The following is a 22,428-nucleotide window of genomic DNA, read 5'->3' on the forward strand; positions in this document are numbered from 1 at the left end:
GGAGCGGCCCTAGAAAAAGGCAAAAAGACAAAAAAAAAAAAAAGAAGAAGAGCTATGCTGGGTCTGGGCCAACTTGTGGCTTTCATCTGTCAGTAATAAAGAACAAAGATGCCATGCTTCTTTGAGTGAAAAGGACATTTTAATAGTTTATTTCACTACCTTTGTGATCTACTCTGGATCTTCTAGCTCACTGGCCCCCCAAAAAAATATACTTTGGGGGATGCCAACTTTGGTGGAATTTGCTTAGATGTTAGCTGTGCCCAAGCCAAGATTATAGGCAATTAATGGATACTTCGATCATCCTTCACTTCCACACTCAGAGCTGAATTTTCTAAAGTAAATTTCGATTCTTGTTTCTCTATTAAAACCATACAAAGAAGCAAAAGGAGAATTCTGCGACCTTGGGAAAAGGTATACGTATAAAGGTTCTTTGCAAATGAGTATATGGTTAAGTAAACTTTTGACAATTTATTAAGAGAAGTTTTTTTTTTTTCAAATTCTTTTATTTCTGTAGATGAAAATAAAAATATGTTGGTGAAACTTTCAAACTCCCCTGCAATTTTTCTTTCTTCTGCTGATGTCCACACTATTAATTTTACTACCATGAAAAGTTATGCATCTTAACCAGGATCATGCCATGCATTGTGGATATGGTTTGTTAGAAAAAAGTGATAATCAAGGAAATGTATATTTTCCCTCAATGACAGAGGATACAGTCAAAACAGGCATGTTTAAAGGCCTTTGTTGTAAGGCTCAATACACTGAGAAATACACTTGGAATCTTCAGATGGAGAAAGAAAAGATCAGGGTAGACTATCGGTACCTCTCTATAGTAGTTTCTGGGAAAAAGGGGGATGCTGTTAAGAACAAGTGTAAGTGTAAGAACAAGTCTGATTACAATCTGGTCCAAAAATGTTGTTCTGTGGTTTGGCCTCCCAATTCGAGTTTTTCTCTTGGAATCTGTTCAGAGCTTTCATAGCCTTGGTTGATATAGAACCCATTTTTGCCATCACCTGAATAATCTGTCCTGTTTGTGGGAGGCCAGGTTGGGTCTTCTGCCAGTTTTTTTTGCCAGTTCCTATATGAACTTTTAGAATAGATTCCAAGCTCTTTCTTGATCCATAGCCAGAGCTTTCGATTTTGAAGGATGGCATCCTGGAAAAATCGGGTGGAAAAAACAAACCATCATCCACTTCTCCTTGCAGTCAGCTTGCTCTCCTCCACTGCCTGTTTCCCAGGCCTTCCTCCAAATGTGCTTATTACTGGCGTTCTGTGCCCACTCTCCTCTGAGCTGTCCCATGAAGCCTAGCAGCTCCCCAGGTTCTTTCCCCTGAGACACAAGTGTGTACCATGTTCACAGAAATCTGCCGGAAGCTTGCAGTCTTTCATTTCCAGAGAATTCCTGGTTAAATCCTGGCTGGCAATTTACTTAGAATTATTTTGCTGCCTGACTGAAATGATAATAAAATCATGTACTTAAAGTCAAGAAAAGAAAAAAAAATTACTGCCACATGCCACGAAGAAAGTATCAAATAATGGTTTGTTGAATGAATGAATGAATGAATGAATTCTTGAAATCAAATGGGTTTTACTTTCCATTTTGGGTGTCCTCTTTTTTGCTCTGTCCACAAGCACATGCAATTTTTATGCATTTGTAATAACAGGATTGGTTAAATCTTGCATTCTACTTTTGTTTATACTAGTTTCTCTGTCATATACAATTTGTAGCTACCGTCTTTTCCATAATTATTATTTTTTTGTTTGTTTGTTTGTTTTGGCTGCACCCTGGCATGTGGAAGTTCTCAGGCCAGGGATGGAACTTGTGCCACAGCAGTGACAATTCCAGATCCTTAACCTGCTAAATCACGAGGGAACTCCTCAATAAATCATTTTTAATGATTTTATAACATTTCTTCTTCTTCTTTTTTTTTTTTTTTTTTTTTTTATTAATGGCTGCACTTGCAGCATATGGAAGTTCCCTGAGCTAGGGATCAAACTGGAGCTGCAGCTGGCGGTCTACACCAGTCACAGCAACACCGGATCTGAGCTGCGTCTGTGACCTATGCCACAGGATGTGGCAAAGCCAGATTCTTAACCCCCTGAGTGAAGCCAAGGATCAAACCCATATCCTCACAGACACCATGTCAGGTTCCCAACCTGCTGAACCACCACAGGAGCTCGTAACATTTCTCCATATTGCTGTATCACTATATAAACAGTATCTCTACTTTTGAACACTTGTCAGGTCTAATATTTTACCAATGTAGATAATAATGTGAAGAAAATTCTTCAAAAGTGTAATTTTTTTCCACTGTTTTTGGGCTATTTAAAAAAATATATAGTCTCAAAAATGGAATTCCTTAGAGTATGAGAAATTTGACACAGTGTATACAAATGGATATTTGCATATATATATATATATATGTATTTTTAATTAATTTGATAGATCCTTTTCCCAAGGAACTTCAGTATATGAATCTTTTTTAAAAAACTGTTCCTTAAAAAAATAATACCTGAGTCTTTCACTGAGTAGGTAAAGTCATTTGGTGACACTGAGTAGAAGAGAAATGCTATAGAGGAAGGCCTTCAAGGATAATTGACTAGAATGAGCAATGGCTTCCCTTCTCTCTTAATTAAGGAAGCTCTTCTGAAGACAGTTCTTCACTCTAAAAGGTCTCATTGAATTTTAGAGCTGGAAGGTCATCTGGTCTATTCTCTACCAGATTATTGGGAATACTAAGAAAGTACAACACAATGCCTTCATGTGAGACAAAGCGAGAGTTAATTTGAAGCTCTGCTTTCTACACTACAGGTACTGAGGGCATTTCTATGCAGTCTTTGAAGAATTTTTTTTTCTTTTTTTGTCTTTTTCTAGGGACGCATTCGCGGCATACGGAGGTTCCCAGGCTAGGGGTCTAATCGGAGCTATAGCTGCCAGCCTACACCACAGCCACAGCAACTCCAGATCCGAGCCGCATCTGTGACCTACACCACAGCTCATGGCAACGGCGGATCTTTAACCCACTGAGCAAAGCCAGGGATCAAACCGCAACCTCATGGTTCCCAGTTAGGTTCGTTAACCACTGAGCCACGACGGGAACTCCTTCGAGGAATTTTAAATCATTCTCTTTTCTTTCAAAGAGAACCTGTACAGTTTTAACAAAACTTTAATAACTATCACTTTGAGGGACAAAAGGGGTTGCTCTAAAACATGAGCATCTGTTGAGAGTCAGCCCTTGATTTATCTCCCCGGAAAAATAGTTAAGAGCCATACAGAAATTCTTTTACCTCTGCAAAGAAGGCCACACAGAAGTGGGTGAAGGCTGCCACCAAAACTGAAACCCTCCATGATGTTTTGGTTGGGATGAACTGTTGACAAAAGAAGCACTGCCTTTATACTTTGCATACCTTACACTTGGAAAGAAATCACAATATTATCTTATTTAATGTATATATTTGTAACAACTCTCTGGGCTTGTTACTCTTTCTGCCTTATAGCTGAGAAGGTCAGTACCTTGCCCATGGACTCAAGACCAATTAAAAAATGGCAGAGCCAGAATTCAAAAGAGAACTGATTGCCTCTTGCCCTCTGCTCCCTCCACTGCCTGATGATAGATGCAGAGAAAATGTGACCTGGGTGGCAGACACGAGACAGTGAACTTTGGAAAGTGTCTCAAATACAAGGAAGATTCAATCATCCATCTAATGATGTTATTACTTCTAATTCTCCCAAAGCAAAATCTCCTTGGAGTTCATTTTTTCCATGAAATCGACATATGAGTAAAAGAGACATTTTTTTCCGTGAAATTGACATATGAGCAAAAGAAACAAAAGGGAGACCGAGGGAAACCAGGGGAAAATTTTTTTGAACAAATATTCCTAGCTCTAAGTCTAATGGCTTGATGAAAGTTGAACCCACTCAACCCATCTCCTTTTAAGGATTAAAAGGTACACCTTGACCACCAAATACACGTAGTAGATGGGACAGCTACAACTTCCTGTGGCTGCATCCATGATAAAAGAATAATCATGCAGCTCCCTTTCTCACCCTAAAGGGTTCAGAACGTGTAGCATGACTATGCACAAGGTGGGGAGTAAAATCACAGGCTTTCAGCAGTGTCCAAATGCTCACCACTGATTCTCATCTCTATTCTGATAGGGGTTATTCCAAAGTTACACTTTTCTATTTTTTCCCTTAAGTGGGGACATCCTTTCTCAGGGCTGTGAAACAGGCAGTCTGGGTAAAAGGGTTGTCTGGAGAAGGCTATGAGATATGGCCCTGAGTTGGATCGTGGCAGAGAACCTGGCCCTTTCCCTCACTCCTGCCATCACCTTAATCTGGGAGGTCTCTTCTCCACCCCTTGGCCTGGAAGGCACTCGTCACACACTAGTTTGGAATTCCCTGCTTCTGTGATGCTCTTCCCTCCTGGCTTTCAAGGTACATGAGAGCAGTGACCACATTTTACTCATCTCTGTAGCCTTAGGGCCAAGCACAGCCAGGAGCGGAGCGTTTTCTAAATGACTGAATGGTCTAGCTTTTTGCTTCCTAACTGCTTCTCTCTCCACAGCCTCTCTGCCCTCACCTGCACTCTTCCTGCTGTCATCTAATTAATCTATCTCAAGCGCCCTGCTGAAAAACCTGCTCTAATATCTTCAGTGACACCCATTGCTCTTGGCATACAGTCCAAACATGGCTGGCTGCTTTTATCCATCCATGCCTTCCTCACATTCCACAGCCTGCTGCCTTGGTCTTAGCCATCCTTCCAGGAGTTCTGTGAAACAAGACCTGCTTTGATTTTTATCTCTGCTACCCTACATTCTTTTGCATTTCCAAGACAAAAGAGATTCATTCAGCCCTCTCTGCTCATGCTGGGGCTGTTCCCCTGGTTGGGACTATCTCTACCTCCTACTTGGCAAAATCCAGCCTATCCTTCTGGACCTAGACCAAGTAGCATCACCTGCATGAAGCCTCCCGTGGTAGCCACAGGCCCAAGGAAGAGCCCTCCTTTCTATGTTTTTCCCACTTCAATTTTCCATTCTCTTCAAGCATGAATGGCCATGCCATCATTTCACTCGGATATGGCTCATCTTTGAAACAAAACTATAGGTGGAAGGCCAGAGGTGATCTTTAGCTTTTATTTCTCCCACAATGCTGGGTCCAAAAATGGGCTCAATAGCTTCTTCTTCTTTTTTTTTTTTTTTTTTGGCTTTTTTAGGGCTGCACTTGCAGCATGTGGAAGTTCCCAGGCTAGGAGTAGAATAGGAGCACAGCTGCTGGCCTACACCACAGCCACAGCAACACCAGATCTGAGCCTTGTCTGCAATCTACACCACAACTCATGGCAATGCCCGATCGCCAGATCCTTAACCCACTAGGCAAGGTCAGGAATTGAACCTGTGTCCTCATGGATACTCGTCAGATTCATCGAGTCATGACGGGAAAATCTCAATAGCTTCTTAATACATTTCATTTTGATCCTTGCACCCTGTATCAAATGATAACTGCTGAACTAAAGCTCCCTATAGCCAATGTCTTACAGACAGAACACGATTGGCCTACGAGTCAACTTTTTCTTACTCTTCACAACTATATTATAAAGGATCTCTACTCCATGATGAAAAAGTTAAACTCGAAGGATTCATGATTGCATGAATGCATTCATTTCATTGTGTTAGTATAGCATGAGCGATGAAGTACTCAAACATGGTATTCCAGGTATGAACAGAATAAATGAACTAAGCCGATGAGACTAATAATATGAAAACACTCCAAGGCTAGCATGTGTGAGATCTGCATGTTATTTGCTCTTCTAGTAAAGGGCAATAGCCTCCCAGTCAGTATTCAGTGGCCAGAAAGAGTATAGGAAGAATTGAGTTGTAATTGCAATGTGAATACAGTGCCACTGCACCTGGGAGTCACAGATACCACGTACCTCCATTCCACTGTATACGTCTTGAAAATCCGAAAACAGAATGAAAACTGTGAGGCCCAAGGCAGATACCAGCAGAAATGAGAATATATCTGAAGAAACAGCAAACATTATTTTTAGATACTAAAGGAAAGTTTCCTATAATTTGGCACACGTTGCAGAATCAATGATCTCTGTTGGACAAACACTGGATACATCTTCAGATGCTGTGATATATCCTCATATACTTTTAAATATGTTATAATGCTTGAAAGACAAAGGTGATATCTTAACATCTTTCTTTGAAAGGCTGGGTGTAGAAAGCTCTTAATTAAACGCATTCTAGTAAACGCCACACAGGAGTTTCCCCCACTGAGGAACCCCTACAGCTGGGACCCCTTGCAGAGACGGCCCATGTAAAAGGTCACCAGAGAGGCCTTGATGCTTTATTACTGAGGGCCTAGTGATATGAACTCTTGCATGAACAGATAAATAGTCAGTTCTCTTGCCCGGACCTCATTCTTTTTCCTTGTCTAGGGAATAAAGTTTGAAGGTCTTGAATGACTGACATTCAAGATCTTCCACAAGCTGGTTCCAATTAGACTTTCCAAACTGATCTCTGGCTGCTCTTCTTTACATGCCATGAAAAGTTAAGCTCCGAACCTGCTGCTTCCACTGAGGCCCAAACTTCTCCAGCTTCTGCGCCTTTGCTCACAAACTTGCTCACTGCTCAAGTCCCAGTTTTTCTTTAAAAGCCCCATTGCAATCCCACTTTCTTTTAAAGACCATCCCCCCTCCCCTGCAAGTCCTCCCTTACCATGTTTTATTTCATATGGTGTATATCATACTCTGCTTTCAAGGTCTTCGTTTATGTGTCCACTAGACCATGCCCACCTGAAAGGGACTTTGTGGGGGCTTCCCTGGGACTCTGACTTAAAAGAGGACATGAGAAACTAGCATGCACATCTGCTGGCTTCCTTCTCTCCAACTCCCAAACTGGCTTACTTTGGGGAGCTCAACGTTCCTGGATGTACTGTGCCAACATCCATGTTTTTGTCTCCCAACCCCATCCACTCCTGTGTCCATCAGAGCTTTCAGGTGCTTTGTAGACCATGCCTTATACATGCATGGTCTACAAAGCACCTTCAGTCCCACACAGCAGCATTTAATCATTGTTGCTGTGATAGAAATGATTCTTACAATCCTCAACATGTATAAACAAAGTAGGTTTTCTCTTACATTCTCTCTACCTCATTTACTCCAGTGTTGGAGGCCTACTGGCCCCCACATCCATACAGCTCTAGAAATGGACCAACTAGAAACTGGAGGCAACTGTTGCTCTACAGTAGGCCCTCTATTTTAAGTCATGAGAGCTCCATCTTCACCCTCACCTCCTACACCCACCCTCATATCCACCCATGCTTCACTTTATATATACAATTAGATGCAGCCCTTCCCATTAGAAAACCCAGGCTTGCTTGAGAGGAGAGTGAGGTAGAGAGAGGAGAAGAGGGAGCTGCTTGTCCTAAAATAGAGCCATCTAAGCGGTTTGATTAAAAGACCCCAGGAGATGGCTGGGTGGGTTTTTCATTTACTTCATTGTTTGCAAGTCCCAAGGATCCAGATGCTGGAAAAAGGATGATGGCCCAAGTGTCCACCTTGATGACGGCCTGGTACTCACTAGAACTGGGCTGAGTGCCGTGCACATCACACTGTCCTCAGACCAATGATCAGAAAAGCAGGCCAGGCCAGTGCGCAAATGAACAGTGCGGAAACAGAATGATAAGGCTCTGTTCTTTAATTCAGCTTGACTTGGAAAACATAATCAAGTGTTGTCCTCTTGCTTAGTTGCTATTGATGAGTAAACTTGAAAGTATGGGGCTTTGTTTGCACAGGTGATTTGCCAAGACAAGTCCTGGGCAAACCATTACAGATTTTCAGATAAGAAGAGGGTTAGTGACTATTCACACCTGGTTCCACAAAAATTAAATCTGTACTTTTTCTATATCTCATCATAACGTTGATCTGTCAAAGGCTATTAAGAAGGGTAAAGACTCTTCTGTTACATCAAAATAAAATTGCTTGTATATTTTAATAGTAGTTCTAAGGACTTGTGACTTGTAACCTTGAGAGTATATGATTTATTATAAGATTATGTTTATCAGAATATATTTATAAAATTTTTTCATTTAAAAGTATCAGTTACGGAGTTCCTGTTGTGGCTCAGTGGTAACGAATCTGACTAGGATCCATGAGGACTCGGGTTTGATCCCTGGCTCCGCTCATGAGTTAAGGATCCAGTGTTGCCATGAGCTGTGGTGTAGGTCGCATATGTGGCTCGGATCCCGAGTTGCTGTGGCTCTGGCGTAAGCCAGTGGCTACAGCTCCGATTAGACTCCTAGCCTAGGAATCTCCATATGCTGCAGGTATGGCCCTAAAAAGACAAAAGACAAAAAAAAAAAAAGAAAGAAAGAAAAATTCTGTAAAAACTATAATTAAAACAAGATCTTAGCAAGTTCTCAAAACCTTTTACTAAATGGTTATACAAAAAAAGTTGAAAGGGGATGAAAACAGAGAAAATATGAATAATATAATTGCTAAAACTGGATTTTATCTTACTTCTCTAATATCTATGACTTTTAAAAAAAGTTAGAAATTGGAGTTTATTACACCTGATGTACAAAACTGGGGTAAAGTCTCCAAAGCAGAAATATTACAAGCTAGATTTTTTCTGATCATGACAATGAAAGTATAAATTATTAACCAGATTTAAATGAAAAATCCCCTCACATAAAAATTAAAAATAAAATTCTAAAGAACTTTGGGTCAAAAAAGGAAATCAAAGGTCATTTGTAAGCTATTGAGAAAAAGAGCAGTAGAAAAATGAAAACAAAATACTTTCCCACTTGAAAATTAAAAATCACTATTCTTGAAACTACTGGGTCAAAGAGGAAATTAAGTCATAATTTGAGACATATGAAAATATAAAGAATGTAACCCAAACTATAGTTATTGGACTTAAATGCTTTCCTAATTTGATAAGAATAAAAGAAAATGCATTGGTTATAAAATCAAATAAAACATTGAAAAAATTTTCAGGAGTTCCCATCATGGCTTAGTAGAAATGAATCTGACTAGTATCCATGAGGATGTGAGTTCAATTCCTGGTCCGCTCAGGTGGTTGAGGATCCAGTATTGCCATGAGCTGTGGTGTAGGTTGCAGATACCACTTAGATCCTGTGTTCCTGTGGCTGTGGCACAGGTCGGCAGCTGTAGCTCTGATACGACACCCAGCCTGGGAACTTCCATATGCCATGGGCGCAGCCCTAAAAAGCAAAAATAGGAAAAGCAAAAATGAACAGATTAGATAAAAGAAAGCATTTAGGATTATTAAATCAGACAGCTGGTTGTTTAAAGAAAGGCAGTAAAAATACACTTCTGGTAAAAATAAATGTACAAAACATACATAAACATAATTAAGATGAGAAGATATTAAAAGAATTGTAGAATGCATTAAAAATGATAAGAAAATATCATACAAAACCCTAGGCTAAGATGTAATAATCTCAATGAAATGGAATTATCTGAGCAAAATTTTTTATCTTCAAAAACAGTTTAAAAAGAGGATAACTTAAACCAATCCTCAAAAAATCATTTCTTTCACAGAAAAGATTTGGAATCATATGACTTTACTGGGTTCTTGCAAATAGGCGAGGAATAGACAATTTCTATCTATAAAATATTTTTCAAAGGAAGAAAAAGTCTGAATTCTCAAGTCTAATACACAAACCTAATAAAACACTAGACAAAAAACTTCAAACTAACTCCATATAAAATGCAGATACTAAAAACAATAAAATTCAATTTAGTAAAAGTGTCATCCACCAAAATAAGTAAGTTTGCTCAAGAATATGAAGGTGATTTAATAATATGTTTACTAATGTAGCACTTTCTAGCAATAGGTCAAAATAGAAAACAAGTATCATTATCTCCGCAGGTGACGAGAAGACGTTTGATGGAGTATCTCTCCCATTCTTGGTTTGAAAACATACTCTTAATTTACTGGAAATGTAAGAGTATTTTGTTTATATGATGTGAACTACCTTGAACCAATATTCAAACTTGTATTTAAAAGTGAAAACTACTAGATTTTTGCGAATGAGTGGAACTGTCAGCAGTTTCCACTATTACTTAACACTGTCCTGGAAATTCTGGACAGTACATCAAAACGGAAAATATAAATAAGCATTTTGGCTATTGGAAAGGAAGGAGGAACATTATTAATTGCAGATGATAATAATTATCTTCCTAGAACACCCCCAAATCAAGGATTGACAGCAAAGTTCAGAAAGGGTTTTGAATGGAAAATAAATGCTATAAACAACACTATATCTTTCACATGTATTTGTGATTAGAAATTAAAAATATAATGGGAAAAAGTCAATCACGATATAAACAAAAATACAAAATACATAGAATTAGATTTTTAAATAGATATGTAGGATCTATAATGGAGAAAACTACAAATATTTACTAAAAATATAAAAGAGTTATGAATAAATGGAGATATATGACATTTTATTAAATGTGAATATTAAATTTTGTATTTTCCCTAGTGTCTGGATCCCAAAGGTAATTTTTTAAAAGCTTAGCAATTTACCCTGTAGAGTATATGGAAGAATGAACAAGAAAGAAAAGTAAGAAATTTTTGAAAAATGGAGAGTAATGATGATACCAACCTTATTACTTATCAAAACTTATAAAACTGTAATTTTTAAAGTATAGTTGTAGATTAATAGGCTGGCATAGCAATGGAAACAGAAAAGATAGTCTAGGAACAAACTAATTACATACAAATTAGTACATAAGTATATAACATAAAAATAATATAAAGTTTATATAAATTATATATATCAGAAGACTATAAACAAACACATATGTAGGTATGATAAAGATGGCACTATATTCAGTTTAATAAATGACCAAATGATTAATAAAAATCTGCTGGGAAAGCTAGTGACTAGTTGGATAAACTACTTTGATCTCTGCCTTAAACTATACACCAAAATTAGCATTAGATTTTAAAAACATTAAAATAAAAAACAAACTGTGTGATAATCTGTCCAATTATGTACTGAGAAAAAACTCTGTGTATAAACATAATGGAAAAAATCACAAAGGAATAAACAGCTCATACAAATAAATGAGAAATATAACAGCCACCTAACAGAAAAAAAAAAAAAAAAGATTTAGAAAATGTAGGTAATTCAGAGAAGAAGAAAGGCTAATAACATAAAAGTATGTCATCATCACCGAGGATCAAAAAATGCACAGAATGATTACAGCAGCCTAAAGTTATAGAGCTACTAAGAGGTCAGGTTGTATTTGAATTGCTTAGAAAATCTTTTACAAATCATGTTGACACACTTCTGTGTTTAAAATAATTCTTTTTTTTTTCTTTTGTCTTTTTGCCTTTTCTAGGGCCGCTCCCACAGCATATGGAGGTTCCCAGGCTAGGGGTTGAATCAGAGCTGTAGCCGCCGGCCTACACCAGAGCCACAGCAAAGCAGTATCCAAGCCATATCTGCAGCCTACACCACAGCTCACGGCAGTGTCAGATCCTTAACCCACTGAGCAAGGCCAAGGATCGAACCCACAACCTCATGGTTCCTAGTCGGATTCATTAAACACCGTGCCACGATGGGAAGTCCCTTAAAATAATTCTTGATGACTCAAATCAGGACGGGACTCAGGTGACCTTTCAGTATCACACATGCTTCCCTGCACATAAGCAGGTTTCTGCCCATGGGCTTTACCACCTCTGATAATTGTCGTTCAGTACTAGGTTTTAGACGAATGCAACTATTTTCTTCTCAGGCAATCACTTCGCCAGTGAGTTGCAACTCCAGAAATGGTAGGAGAGGAGAAAAAAAATTCGAGAATAAAAATTAAACTTCATACTTACAGTTTGTGTAGATGGGTTTTCGAAATGGCTTTCCCTTAGAAAAGATAAATGCTGCTGTGATACAGTTGATGGTGGTGATGGGCCACAGCGTGGTACTCTCAAAGCTCAAAACTGAGCCAGGAATCAGAGTGGCACTTCCGGTCCAGTTTCTTTCCAAACTCTCATTCGTTGAAAAATTACTGTGGTTGTCCAGGAAGCATTCACTACAAAAGAATCACCAGCATTTATGGAACTTTTTACTCTACTTTATCCAGCTGGTAAAAAAAAAATTAGTTAATCATGACCAGGGGACCTCATCTTTCAAGCTGTTTCAGCCAGTAACTACCAGGACATATTTTTATTCACCTCTTGAAATGACAAAGCAGAAATAAAATGAAGAGGAAGAAGTCAAGATTGTTCTTTGTCCAGGATTTCATTTAGAACAAATGAACTGTCTTGAATGGGCTTGGATGATAATTCTCAATGGCATTCCTTTCAATTCAGAGCACAGTAGCTCATGTGTGTGTGTGTGTGTGTGTGTGTGTTTGTGTGTGTGTGTGTGTGTGTGTGTGTGTGTGTGTGTGTGTGTTGGGAGGGTGGTATTTTTTTTTTTTTTCATGGACTAATATACGACTCCTAACTGGGGTCCTGAGTTCGAATCTGACGGCTCTAACCCACTCTCCGCACACAACCAAAGCCTCTCTCTGAGGATCTGAACAAGACATTCTCCTGATTATGAGTGTCTGTGTTTCTGTTTTGCTAATAAATTAAGTTCAAATCTCTCTCTCAGGCAAGCCCAGGAGAACTTCATACATAGTCTCAATCAGCCTTTCCAGCCTGGTCTTTTCCTGTTCTCCCACGCCTCTTACTCTAAATGTAGAAAAATATTCCCTGTTCTTTTGCATGCCTCTGGGTCCAGACACACTCTTCCTTCTAAGTCACCAGAGTGACTTTATGTTTGGTGGCAAGTAGAACCAGTGCCCTTCATTCTTCCCTCCAGTGCTGCCTTCAGCTTATTGTTTTGCAATTACTTTTTGCCCTGGGGATGAGAATTTTCTTGAACATGGAATTTTTCTTTCAGTTCTATTTTAATTTTTTGGTTTTACTCACTTATACAACAAATCCTTAGCACCTAGCACAGCAATGCCACACAATATTTGCTCAGAAAACCATTTAAGACATGGGTTCTACCAGTCCTGGTTGATCTGATTGCAATATTTGTTTTTAGACAATAATCTAACCCACAAATAAACTAGTTTCCATCAGCTTTCTTGTGCAGCTTGAAACTTTTTATTTCTATTATAACTGTATAGATGAAATTCTTTTTTCAATTGCGAGCTCAAATGCAAGACTTAAGTCTTAATATCCTTGGCTCCCTAGGATGTGATTTACATATAGTAGATGATCAGTTACTGTCTGCAGAATAATGAAACATTAATGAAACAGTTAGCAGTCACGAAGCTTTCTTGCACAAAGGCAAAAGATAGACTAGAAAGCCTGAATTACAGATTTTATCACCCAAATGTATCTAATCCAACCTACTGAGTGTGGCATGGTTATTAACAGAGACAGGGTTACCCAGCCATCAGCCTTTTGGCTATACCATGTTGTCGCCTAGATGCAATCAGAAGGCTACTTCTCTGAATACATGTATTCCGATCTGGAGAAAAATCTGGTTTTGAAACAAAAATGACTTCTATGTTCTAAGTAATTCCTGAATTGCTGAATTTGGGGTCTAAATGACAATCTTAGACATTGTTTTGTAGATTTTAATCTAACTTTCAGTGGCTCCTGGGGCTCTGATGCTTTCAGGATCACAGTGGAGTGAGGGGGAGTTTGTATCAACCCTACTTCAAAAAGAGTAGCTCTCTTTCTGCCTTTCCTTTTAGAGATCAGGCAGGCTTTGTCAGAAAAATAGTCTGAACATCTAAGGAGCAGTTTACGTCATCTTGCCCTTAATTTATAGCTAAGGAAATTAAAGCCCTAGGAAGTAAGGAGAATAGCCCTGAGTCTACAGTTCAATTCAATCAGGACAGTGACACCATCAACTCCCTTTTTTAATTTTAACATTCATTTGAAAAACAAACTAATTTAAGCAAATCTTTCTTCTATATCAGAGGCTGGTGAACTGTAGCCCTTAAGCCAAATCTGATCCACCACCAGGTTTTGTCAATAAAGTTTTATTGGAATGCAGTCACATTGACTTGTTTATGTGTTGTCTCTGGTTGCTTTTTCACTCTAACAGCAGAGTTAAGTAGTTGCAACAGAGACCACAGAGCTCACAAAGCCCAAAATATTTACTACCTGACCCTCTACAAGAAATGTTTGCTGACCCCTGGTTTATATGATGTCCAAACCACTAGGGAATGAATATAGTCATTTAGTCAACCAGCTATTACATCCATACATCAATAACCAATGCAAAAGTCTTTCCCCACCCACTGCACATGGCTCATTCCAGACTCTACCCATTGACTCTGTTCTGCGCTCTATCCCATCACTGGTGTTTTGCAATATGGAGTCAACTTTGTTAGTGAGAATTTCAGAGTATACGTTCAAACCAAGTTGTACAAGGTCACTGAGTATTCATTGTACCACCTTCAGAAGGGAAAACCAAGAAACCAAACTTTACCTGTATCTGTAGACCTCACAATACCAGGGCTGCTGCTTCACGTAGAGAAATGCACAGACCTGCACGATGCAGGTGAAGCAGGTATTCAAAAGGACTGAGAGCAGCAAAGGGGGAGAGAGGAGCTGTCCTGCTGGTCGATACGGAGCCAGCTTTGGGTAGGCATGAGTGGAACTCACTGAAAGACAAATGCATTTTTTCCTGTTGTAATTTCATTATTAAGGATACAATACTGAGATGTATATTATCCTGAATCTTGTGTTAGAGTTCAGATTCAGTAGACATGAATTGAGGGTTTACATCTAGGTAGGCTCACTGCCTAGTTGCACATCCAATGCTACCAGCCTCGCTCTCTTTCATGCTTTGGTTTCATCCTCAGAAATGAAAAGAAATGGGTTCCAAAGATCTAGAATTATTATGTGTAACATATTGCATAGTGCAAATATTTCCTCCACAACCAGACTGGCCAGAAATGGTACTTTTGATACCAGTACTAATGATAACAGTACTGTTATCTCTCAGTGATGATAGAAAAGTGAAAATTTAAGATGAAGCAAGTAAGAGGGAGTGGGGTGGATTGGGAGCTTGGGGTTAATGGATGCAAACTATTGCCTTTGGAATGGATTAGCAATGAGATCCTGCTGTGTAGCACTGGGAACTATGTCTAGTCAATTGTGATGGCGCATGATAATGTGAGAAAATAGAATGTGTGCCTGTTATGTGTAACTGGGTCACCATGCTGTACAGGAGAAAAAAAATTGTATTGGGGAACTAATTAAAAAAATAAAATTAAATTAAAAAAAAAGATGAAGCAAGTAAGGAGGCATCCAGGTAGACTAATCTCCATATGCTGGGAAATTAAAAAAAAACTCTCACTCTATTATTCACTCAGGCAACATTCTCTGAGCACGTCTGGACCAGGATAGATACTACAGGTGTGTTCTTCTCCCTCCTGGATAAGTGTGTAAATGGAGGACTGCTAGGGCACATTGGACTTAGTTACGAAAAAGAACCTAAAAAATCTTGCTTCCAGATGAGAGTGTTAAAATATATTTTTGATCCCAGGATTTATTTTTTTAATAAAAGGGGTTGACAATGGGCAGAGATTGAACAGAACAACTACGAAAAGAAAGATGACTATATCCTTCTTAAAAGCTATGTATTCTAACAAGCTGATGAAAATGGAATGCACTTCTTAGAGCAGAGCAGGAAAGAAGTATGGGGAGGTCAGGATGTTTCAGTTTTTCATATCTGTCATCTCTTCCCTTTTCATAGTTTATCACTGGTTTCTTTGATGTAAGGTAGAAAGTCAGATGTGTACCCTTAGGTTTGTATTCATGCATGTAGTGGCAGGATGATAAGGTGTGGGTATCCAGTTTAGGATAATAAAACTTTAAAGTAGGTCTTTAGCTTGCTCAATGTGTGTTCTGGGGCCATCAGGTAAACCCTTTGGTCCTTCATTTTCTCATTTCTAAAATGAATGTTGGCTCAGTGGGATAAGGACCTGACATTGTCTCTGTGAGGATATAGTTTCGATCCCTGGCCTGGCTCAGTGGGTTAGGATCTGGCATTGCTGTGAGCTGCAGTGTAGGTCACAGAGGCGGCTCAGATCTGGTGTGGCTGTGGCTGTGGTGTAGGCCGGCAGCTATAGCTTCCGTTTGACCCTTAGCCTGGGAACTTTCATATAGCACAGGTGCAGCGATTAAAAAAAAAAAAAAAGAATGTTGGAATGTTTAAATGGTTTCCATAGGCTCTTCCAACTCATTTATCCTAAATTTCTATAACTAGCTAAAGCTTTACCATTACCAGTTTAGTCATTGTTTTGGGGAGGATGCTGGGCTAGAGGCTGTGAGGTGTGCAGAGATGACAAGCGCATCTCATCTGTTTCCAAAGAGCTTGAAGTCCAATGGAAAACACAGATGTGGTGTGTAATAAAGAACATGGCTAGCCTTTGTCTCAAGTTCCTGGGAGGGCACCTTGGGACCCTTGGAGTTTGACTGGCCTTTGTCTGCATTTCCTGGGATGTATCCTCTAAATCCTTGGAATTCCTTTAGTGATAGGAATGTCTCTGTTGTTCATGGTGGGCCTGAAAAGACTTTGTGCAATGAGATGACTTAGGATAGGGGCCTGACCAGGCCAAAAATACGAACTGTGTGATTAGAGGGCTGGGGCTTAGAGCCACTTGATATCAGCTCAACCTTCAGTAAAAACTCCAGATACTAAAGCTCAGGTGAGCTTCCCACTTTGCAATACTCTCTATATGGTCACACTTCCATGTTCCAGGAGAGTAAGGCTAACTGACTCCCTAGAGAGAAGACAATGGAAATGCCATGTTTGAGATCCTCCCCAACCTTGGTCTTATGTCTCTCCCTTTGGTTGGTTCCAATTTGTATTTGGCTATCACACAACTCTAATACGAAGTAGAGCACTTTCCTGCGTTCTGTGAGTTGTTGTGAATTATTGAACCTGAAGGACTAGTGAGAACTCCCTCAATGTGTAACTTGCAGGTCAGAAGTGTAACATGGGCATTTCCAAACTTACAGCTGGTGCCTAAAGTGAAGGTAGTCTTGTGAAGGCTGTGCCCTTAACCCAAAAGGTAGTTGATGTCAGAAGTCATTGCATGGGCACACAAAGAAGAGACACACAATATGGACTGTGGTCGATGCTAGGGAGACGGTGCTCTGAGGCTGAAGAAGGCAGAGACTGCAGTGCTTGGCATTCTCTCTGCACTCCAATATCCAAGGTAGACCTTGGCCACAGAGTTCAGAGAGGCTGTAGGTAGTAAACATGTAATTGCATCTCTGAGAATCATCTGAATTCTACCTATTTGGTCTTCTTTTTCTCAGATGCTTATTGTAGTTTCTGCCTTTTATTTTACACAGGGACTGTGGGAGATTGAATTATTGGCCTCATTGTAGCAGAGGATACTTTATCACCCCCTAATTTTGGTTTTCACTGTGTGATTTTCTCTGACCAAAGAGATGTTAGCAGAGTTTAGAGGCATGCATGATGGCTAGGCTTGCTTGCTCGCTCTGCTCTTTGGTCTTTACTGATAACATCCCCAAGTCTATCCATTCAGCATCATCCACAAAGGAAATAAGTGAATTAAACCCATATCCTGGACCAAGACCAAATAATCTGCATTCTTACAGAGTGGCTCAGGTGAGCCCACCTAGAAGGATTGAATGATGGTCAACTTACAGAACCATAAGTGGGTATTGTGAGCCATTGAGTTGGGGGAGGTGGTTTTTTATGCAGCGTTACTATGGTAATAGCTGACTGATACAGAGTCCTTACATAAAGATTATTTTAATTTCTTCCATATTAGAGATTCTTAGTACTTTCTGACAATCTGTATACTTGGCTATAAATAAAAATAATGACAATCATTTTAGGGTCCCTACTCATTTCCACAGGCTGCGCTAAGAGTTTTATAAACATTATTGTTATTTCTTTAAGAAGCAATGCAAAATAGGTATTTATCTCCTACTTTACAGGTGAACAAACTGATGTTCATAGAAGCAGAATCCCTTGCTTAGAGACCCATAGTTAGTAAGTGACATGGGGAGTGATGTTAACTCAAGTCCGTCTGACTGTAAAGCCTCATGTTCTCTGCTTGATAGCATATTGTGGTTTGAATCTTATGACTTAAAAAGAATAAAATGAGTCCTGTAATATAAGATTAGACAGAAGTATTGTTTATCAAGAGCTAGAACTTTTCTAAATTGTTCAGATATCTTTAAAATGATGATATATCTATCAGATTGCATGCAGAGGAATAAAAACTTGTGAAGTGTTATGTTTTATTCCAATTAATCATGATCTCCTCTGAGTTTCCACAGTGTATTACCCATACTGCTGCTATAGTTCAGAATGTCTTGCATTAAATCTACTTGTTGACACACATATTCAGCAGACTGTGAGCTCACTGAGGGGAAGAAATCCTGTTTCACCTCATTTTCTATCCCTCCCTGAACCTAGCACAGGGCATGCCAAATGGAGGACTTTTCCACTTCATATTCTATTCCCAAAGTATATAGTTTTTAATTGTTCATCATCATCTGGATATTACGTACATATGCTTCTCCTAAATAGTTGGCTTACTTTTATGTTATGGACATTTGAAGTCATGTAAGGCAAATTTCAGGAGGTTCATGAATCTATTCAAAATACATGCACAATTCTGAGTGTGCATCATGAGATTTTCAAGATGAGAAGACATATATCTTCCATCAGATTCTCCAAGGGGACAAAGACCCAGAAAGGACTCTTTGAAGCACTGATGGAATTTAAGAGATACATTTCTACAGAGGGTGCAATTCCCCTCTGTAGTTTCCTTCTCTCTACAAAGTCACATCCCATATGCTGGAGTGGTTGGCCCACATGGAGCTGAATTGCATACTTCATTCACAGAAATGATTGGCCTGGAATGGCCATCTTACTCTAGTGAGGTTGGTACATTTTGTTTCTCCAAATGATTTGCAAATGACACTGAGAGGCTGAACTAATTGGCTGTAGGGAGACAAGCAGAAAGGTTATGGAGCCTCAAGAGTAGTCATATTTTGGGGTCATTCACAATGTGAATGAAAACAAGAAGGATAGGAAAAAGAAAGACCCAAGATGGTCTTTTGGAAATAAGGAAAGATGACTCTAGCCCTCCTCAGACCCAGGTGCTTCCAAGGTTTTTGTTTGTTTGTTTGTTTGAGAATTATATTCTTACACAAACCCCTTCCTCAATTTTCTTGATCTGATTTGAGTAGGTCTTACTGAAAAGAACAGAGATGTAGCTAGAGCAAGTTCCTTGCAAGATGATTTTTTTTTTCTGTTTTTGTCTTTTTTAGGGCTGCACCTGTGGCATATGGAAGATCCCAGGTTAGTAGTTGAATTGGAGCTGCAGCTGCTGGCCTACCCGACAGCCACAGAAATGCAGGATCCAAGCCGAGTCTGCGACCTACACCACAGCTGACCGCAATGCAAGATCTGTAGCCCACTGAACAAGGCCAAGGATCGAACCAGCATCCTCATGAATACTAGTCAGATTTGTTATTGCTGAGCTGCCATGTGAACTCCTCAAGGTGACTTCTACACCTATGAGGGTCAAATTGGACTTCAAGATGTTCATTTTCTTTTTTTCTTTTTTTCGGCTGCACCCACAGCATATGGAAGTTCCCCAGCCTGGGATCAGGAATCAAATCTGAGGGCCACTGAAGAGACAACACTGGATCCTTAATCCACTGTACCACAGCAGGAACTTCCAAAATATGAGTTTTCTTAACTGACTTTTCTGACTTCATCCTACTTTTGTCCTTGATTTTTCCTTGCATATATTGTCTTATCTCACAGGCTGCCTTTGTATCATGCCTTAAAATCTTGTGGGAACAAGTCAGGGTGTATATAGATAAGCAAGTAAATAAGTGAATAGATGATGTAATGGAATTTAAAAAAAAAAAAAAACATTCTCCAATAGAATGTACTTAGTACATTTATTTCATTATGGTTTTTTTAAATGAAAAATTTAAAATTTTAATACAAATTTTATACTCTATTTACAATTATTACAAAATATTTCTATATTCCTCATGCTGTAGCCTATTTTACACTCAATAATTTGTATCTCCCACTTCCTCATCCCTATAGTGCCCCTCCCTCTCCTCACTGGTAAGCAATAGTTTGTTCTCTATATCTGTACATCTGGTTCTTTTTTCTTATTCACTAGATATACTTTTTAGACTCCACGTATAAATGATATCACACAGTATTTGTCTTTGTCTGACTTACTTCACTTAGCATATTGTGATGGCACTGTCTTTTTCTCATACTAATTCAGGCTTAAAGTCAAAAGCCCTAGTCTGAGAACCTGGAAATGTAGAGGCCTTGGTGAGAGTGAATTTCCATTGATTATCCAATCATCAGTGACTCCTGAATATCTGCAATAAATGTCCACAGTTCTCAGACTGGCAGTCAAGATTCTGTGATCTGACCCAACCTACTTTTTCAAGTTTTATCTCCTGCTGTTTCTTTCCACATACCCTACAGTGTGGTCAAATTGAAAAACTCACACCCTATATTTATCAGCTCTCTCTTGATCATGCTGCTTCCTTCTACTTGAAATGCCCTTCTTTTGGTAAAAGATATTTGAATCTACTCATCCTTCCTATTTTGGTGAACTGCTACTTCTTCCATGAAGCTGTCCTAGTAGCTCTCTCTTCTCCATTTCTATCTCCTTCCTAACTGCAGATCTTAAGAAACAACCTTCCCTTTCCCTGAACTCCCAAAGCATCAATTGTTTTCTGGTACTCACTATTTTGACCTGCATTTCACCCATTCATGTATGTGAATCCTCTGCTAATAAATATCAGTCATTAGCCTTTTACTGCCCCAGGTACTGATGGACCTAACATGTAGTAGGAGATGAGCATTTTTCTAAGAGGCAATTTTACCAAACCTCACATTTGAGGACAATGAAAAGTAAATGCCAGTTTAATGTAAAGAGCAATGACTACCATATCTCCAAGGAATTTAAAAGGAATCCATGCCGGTCCTTCAACTGTAAGCATACCATCCCCTCTCCCCCAGTTACCTACATATAGACTGTATAGGAAAAGGGTTTCCTCCGTACAGACTATATAAGAGAAAACCATGGAGATTATCAAGAGGGTCTTTAAAGGGAACCGTTAGGAGCAGCATGAACTGCGGTTTTCTTCCCAGCATCGCCCCAACACAAATGAGGGGAGGTCATAAGAGCCATTCTAGGAGAGATCTGAAGTGGTGAGAGGGTGAAGATTAGCTCTCTCCTGCCTGTAATCGCAAAGGGAAGACAGAGGGGGCAGCAGTGAGAACAAGCTGCACATATTCTATCCCATAGGTCAAGAAGAAATTATGGAAATTAGCCAGGCCAGAACTGTCCTGGAAGGAATATGCCAAGGGGGGTGGGGGAAGGCGAAGTCTGGTAGAACTAGAAGGGCTGGTGGGGAAGAAAAAGGCTTTGTGGAAGGTACCTCTAGAAGGGAGCTGATGAAAGGAATCCTGAGGGGTCAGAGAAGAAAGCACCACCAATGTCTAGTTCAGACCAATCCACAGGGAATCTCTGAAGAACTCAAGAACTCACCAATCAGCTCCATGCAAAGTGCCTGAGAGTTTAGACACCTATCCTGTTAGGGGAGCTGGACAGGAAAGAGCTATGATACCCTCACGTAAGTAAAAAGTCCTGGGCTTCTGCTGCTTGTGTTAGCCGAAGCAGGGTTGAGAATTGGTAACACTAGGAAAATAGAGACCATAGCCTTCTCTCCCACTGCCTGCTCTCAGCCATAGGTCAGGCTTGATCTGGGGAAAAAAACTTTGAATTGGATGAAAACATAAAATGTTAATTATAATCACTGGATTTTCATATCTAAAAATGAATCACTAATACCAGGAGCTGACCGGGAAATGATTTGCCTGTAGGATGACCAAGATTGCAGGGGTGGTAAAGCAATAGTGTTTGAATGAAGAGGGTTAAAAACAAACAAAAATGTGTTTCCTGACCCAGTATCTCAACTTTACCAATCTATCCTGAGTCCAGCCCATTTACTGAGCCAGCTACACATTTGTTGAATAATAATTGGATAAAGTGCTTTTATTCTGATAGAACACTATGCTTCTGGTCTATTAGAGAGACCTTTCTCTCCCACTGGTAACAGTAGTCCTACCCTGTGTTATCCTGACGCTCCCACTGAGCCCACTCTGAGATGAGAGGCTAAGTTTCACAGGGTGACCCCCTGGCATGAGGGTCAACAAGCTGTCATCATGGCCAAAAATAGTGTACCCATCACCATGGGAATCACATTCATAGCAAGTATCATGGAATTAATTGTGGGAAAGCTCAAAAGAACTTGCTCAGGGTCACCTGGCCATTCTGAGGCAAGGCTACCACCCATGTCTTTGCATTTCTAACCCAACAGTCTACT

At 39.5% G+C, this 22,428-nt stretch overlaps 1 protein-coding gene across 4 annotated transcripts in view; it reads right to left on the reverse strand.

The window, feature by feature from the left end:
* Positions 1-481: 481 nt before the first annotated feature.
* Positions 482-22,428, reverse strand: part of ATP13A5 (ATPase 13A5) — a 113,397-nt gene continuing 91,450 nt past the window's right edge. For all 4 annotated transcript variants that reach the window (XR_014824551.1, XM_005670077.4, XM_021070061.2 and 1 more), the window contains 5 exons: positions 14,486-14,660; positions 11,875-12,077; positions 5,934-6,022; positions 3,289-3,369; positions 482-1,155 (listed from right to left, as the gene is read on the reverse strand). Coding sequence is in view for 3 of the 4 variants with exons in the window: in XM_005670077.4 (XP_005670134.1) it covers positions 895-1,155; positions 3,289-3,369; positions 5,934-6,022; positions 11,875-12,077; positions 14,486-14,660 (809 nt within the window). In the remaining variant the exon portion in view is untranslated. The remainder of the gene's footprint in view (positions 1,156-3,288; positions 3,370-5,933; positions 6,023-11,874; positions 12,078-14,485; positions 14,661-22,428) is intronic.

The sequence above is a fragment of the Sus scrofa genome, chromosome 13, assembly GCF_054392235.1.
Source record: "Sus scrofa isolate SSC_HxYL_T2T_F1_AM1 chromosome 13, Sscrofa_HxYL_maternal_Yorkshire_Landrace_v2.0, whole genome shotgun sequence".
Lineage (NCBI taxonomy): Eukaryota > Metazoa > Chordata > Mammalia > Artiodactyla > Suidae > Sus > Sus scrofa.